At 43.9% G+C, this 4,044-nt stretch overlaps 1 protein-coding gene across 1 annotated transcript in view; it reads right to left on the bottom strand.

Moving 5' to 3' along the window:
- TRIP4 (thyroid hormone receptor interactor 4) overlaps nucleotides 1-3,480 on the bottom strand; it is a 101,023-nt gene extending 97,543 nt beyond the window's left edge. The window contains exon 1 of the mRNA XM_023510005.1: nucleotides 3,320-3,480. Within this exon, the coding sequence (XP_023365773.1) occupies nucleotides 3,320-3,420 (101 nt within the window). The 5' untranslated portion in view covers nucleotides 3,421-3,480. The remainder of the gene's footprint in view (nucleotides 1-3,319) is intronic.
- Between the last annotated feature and the right edge of the window lie 564 nt (nucleotides 3,481-4,044).

The following is a 4,044-nucleotide window of genomic DNA, read 5'->3' as shown; positions in this document are numbered from 1 at the left end:
ACTGTGCTTCAGGAGTCGAGCCAATTGGCTTCACTTCTTATCCACATCTCTTTCCTACATTCTCTCTTAGACACTGGTCCTTTCTGTTTGCTTCTGTAGAATTCTGAACATGACTCCGATAGACTCATCTTTTTTTTTTTTTTTTTTTTGAGACAGAGCCTCCAAGTGTTCCCCTGGGTAGAGTGCTGTGGCATCAGAGCTCACAGCAACCTCCAACTCCTCGGCTCAAGCGAGTCTCCTGCCTCTGCCCACAGGCGCCTGCCACAATGCCTGGCTATTTTTTTGGTTGCAGCCATCATTGAGGGGGTGGGCTGGATTCGACCTGCCACTTTAGGTGTATGTGGCTGGCGCCTTAGCCACTTGAGCCACAGGTGCCGAGCCATTAAATAAATATTATTTTAACTATTTAACAAAGTATAACAAAGAACATTCATCCAAATGCGATATATATCAAATGTTCGCAAAATAGGGCCAACCAAAATAAGAACTCATGTAGATTATGGAATAAACACATTTTGCTAACTCTGCATTAATCTCAATGTCTTATAAATGTGTCATTGATAAGGAAGTTAACAGCTCTCTGCTGTTTTTTAAATTCAGGCCACTCATAAAATTGTTGAAGTTAGTATACTTGGATAATCCTCAACTAAATGTCAGGGAAGACATAGCAAATGCCTTCATCATAGTATAACAAGCTATTATGCAATAACCTGTGAATGCCTAATAAATGATTCAAATAGTATTATATAATAAGTAGCGTCAGTACTTACTTTAAGTTCTGAACAATTTTTTTTTTTCAGACAGTCTCATTTTGTCGCCTTTGGTAGAGTGCCATGGTGTCACAGCTCACAGCAACCTCAAACTCTTGGGCTCATGTGATATTCTTGCCTCAGCCTTCCAAGTAGCTGGGACTACAGGCGCCTGCCACAACACCTGGCTATTTTTTAGAGACAGGGTCTCACTCTTGCTCTGGCTGGTCTCGACCCTGTGAGACCATGGGAACTCAGGCAATCCACCCACCTCAGCTTCCGAGAGTGTTAGGATTACACTCCACCTCGCCTGGCCTCAAACAGCTCTTACCTAACTCATATTTAAGAAAAAAATGCAAGGAAGTGTTTAGCCATACTAAGTGATTCAACATTAAAAAAAATTTCTTATCACTTCATTTTCATGCATGTGGTAAGTTTAACTGAGGAACACCTGAGTTTGCAAAATGACCTTTAAACTACTGTTATGAGAATCAGAATTTTCTTTTTTTTTTTTCTTTCCAGTTTTGGCTGAGGCCAGGCTTAAACCCACCACCTCCAGTATATGGGGCCAGCACCCTACTCTCTGAGCCACAGGCACCACCCAGCAGAATTTTCTTAATACTGTATAATCAAACAAAATACAATTGGATTTCTGAGACAGAAGACTGCGTCTATTTTTCCAAGTTGTTGATTTGTCAAAAATAGCATCCATCCGGCTGGGTGCAGTGGCTTATGCCTATAATCCTAACACTTTGGAGGCCAAGGTGGGTGGATTGCCTGAGCTCCCATGTTCAAGACTAGCCTGAGTCAGAGAGAGATTCCATCTCTAAAAATAACCAGGCGTTGTGATGGGTGCCTGTCGTCCCACATACTTGGGAGTCTGAGGCAAGAGGATCACTTGCACCCAAGAGTTTAAGATTGCTGTGAACTATGATGCCACAGCACTCTACCAAGGGTGACCAAGTGAAACTCTTGTCTCAAAACAAACAAACAAAAAAATAGTGTCAATCTTATTCATTATTTCATTTGCTATCATTCTACTGCTTTAAAAAATGTTTGAAAACTATTTGATTTTGCCTTCAAACAAAGGTAAAACCAATTCCAGTGTTCAAAAAAAAATCTTTTAAAATACCTGTCTTAACTCTCTCCTTGTCAATAAGTCTACTTTACCCCCAAATCAAAAATTCACCTTACTGGCTGGGCACCTGTAGCTCAGCAGCTGGGGCCCCAGCCACATCCACCTGAGCTGGCGGGTTCCAATCCAGTCTTGGCCTGCTAAACAACAACAACTGCAACCAAAAAATGGCGGAGCTTTGTGGTGGGTGCCTCTAGTCCAGCTGCTTGGGAGGCTGAGGCAAGAGAATAATAGCTTAGGGCCCTGGAGTTTGAGGTTGCTGTGGACTGTGACACCAGAGCACTCTAGGCAGGGCAACATCATGAGACTTTGGCTCAAAAAAAAAAAAAAAAATCACCTTACTTCCTACAAAAACCCTATAATCACAATTTCTGTTTCAGCTTCAGTGAACAAATCAAGGTTCCTTGATCAAGTTCCACTTTTGTATAAGTTTTCTCCCAAACACTGTGCATTTAGACCTTTATGTCTCCTTTAGTTCTAAGGTGAAAGCCAATCTTTCCAGTAAATCTTCCAAGTTTCTAAAATCTTAATGAGAATCTTTCTTTCTTTTCTTTTCTTTCTTTTTTTTTTTTTTTTTAAGAGACAGAGTCTTACTTTATCGCCCTCGGTAGAGTGCCGTAACATCACAGCTCACAGCAACCTCCAACTCCTGGGCTTAGGCAATTCTCTTGCCTCTGCCTCCCGAGTAGCTGGGCTTAATGAGAATCTTTTATTCCGTGCTACTACAAAACCCTCTATTTCCCCCACCTCAGCACTCATCAACAAAGTAGAACCCAATTATCTTGATCTTCTTTGTTGCCCCAGCACCTGCCATGTAGTAGTAGCACAATGTTCGTTAATCAATTTAAAGAAGATATTAAATCATGTTCACTTCGTCAAAATTATAAAACATTAATGATAAGCTCTAATAATTATTCATTTTATGGACTAGGAAACCAAGGTAGAGAGAGTAAAATTAAGTTGTCCAAGGTTCCAAAACTGGTAAATCACAACAGAAAATACAACCTGCTTCTAAGAGCTATTTGCACTTGTACCACACCGCCTCCATTTACATTTCTGGTCCGACCTGACACAGCTCTGACTGGGCCAACTACATCGTTCAGAGTAACGAATTTCTAGAAAGATAATTTGACTTGTCCCTTTTCTCCATAATCTGTAAGGAAACGGGCTTCCGCGACAGTTTACAGATCTACTTAATACGGATTTGACGTTTTCGTAGGAAAAAAGACCCCACCGGTAAGTTGTCGAGCCTGACACCCTGTTCCAGAAGCTAAATCATAAAGGTGGAGGCGAAAATTACGCGCCTAGAGACCGACTGTAACGCCTTTCATTACATTTCTTCTCTCTCAACTTTTCAGTACTCCCCGCTTCCCGGTTCGCTTAACCAGTGCATATCCCAGAGCTCCTTCCCGCCTCGGACCCGAACCAGTCTCACTGCATGATCTCCTCGCTGACATCCAGGCCGAAAGTTTTCCGCAACTGCTCGGTGCACCAGTGCACCAGCGGATCCCCAGACGCCACCCCTGCCACCGCCATCTTCCCCAGCCGGAACCAGCTGGGCTATAAAAGCCCCACGTCCTGCGCGGGACTAGTTCCCTTCGCAACACCGACTTCCCTCACGCGGGTTCCGCCAGCCAGCTCCGCCCCGCGCGGTCGCACCGCCTCCAGTGCAGATCCCGCCCACCTGTGCCGTCTCCTACTGCTTCCCGCTTCCTTGTCTGTATACGCTCGTATCCAGTACCACTCGTTGTGATTCTACTACTTGGTTCAACGTAGGACTCGAGGAAGGTTATTGACTTTTCTCCTGAAAATACCGTGCAAATAAAAACTACAGTTTAGGGGAGAAAAACCAACACCCGGAAATACGAGGGACCAGCTTTCTTCCCTCCCCACCTTTCACAATTTTTTCCAACACTAGCACAGTTTTAACTGGGCGTGGTGGTGCGCGCCTGTAATCCCAGCTACTCCGGACCATTTGAGCCGGAGTGTTGGAGGTTGCAGTGAGCTGTGGATCATGCCATTGTATTCCAGTATGGGGTGGCAAAGGAAGAACTGTCTGACAAAGGGTTATGACAACAAAAAAGAAAGGGTTAAAGAAAAAAAAAAAGAGGGGGGCTGGGTGTGATGGCTTACACTTGTAACCCCAGCACTTAGCAGGCT

Source organism: Otolemur garnettii, unplaced genomic scaffold, assembly GCF_000181295.1.
Source record: "Otolemur garnettii isolate 467f Iridium unplaced genomic scaffold, OtoGar3 scaffold00011, whole genome shotgun sequence".
NCBI classification, from domain to species: domain Eukaryota; kingdom Metazoa; phylum Chordata; class Mammalia; order Primates; family Galagidae; genus Otolemur; species Otolemur garnettii.
This window is presented reverse-complemented; position numbering and strand designations above follow the sequence as displayed.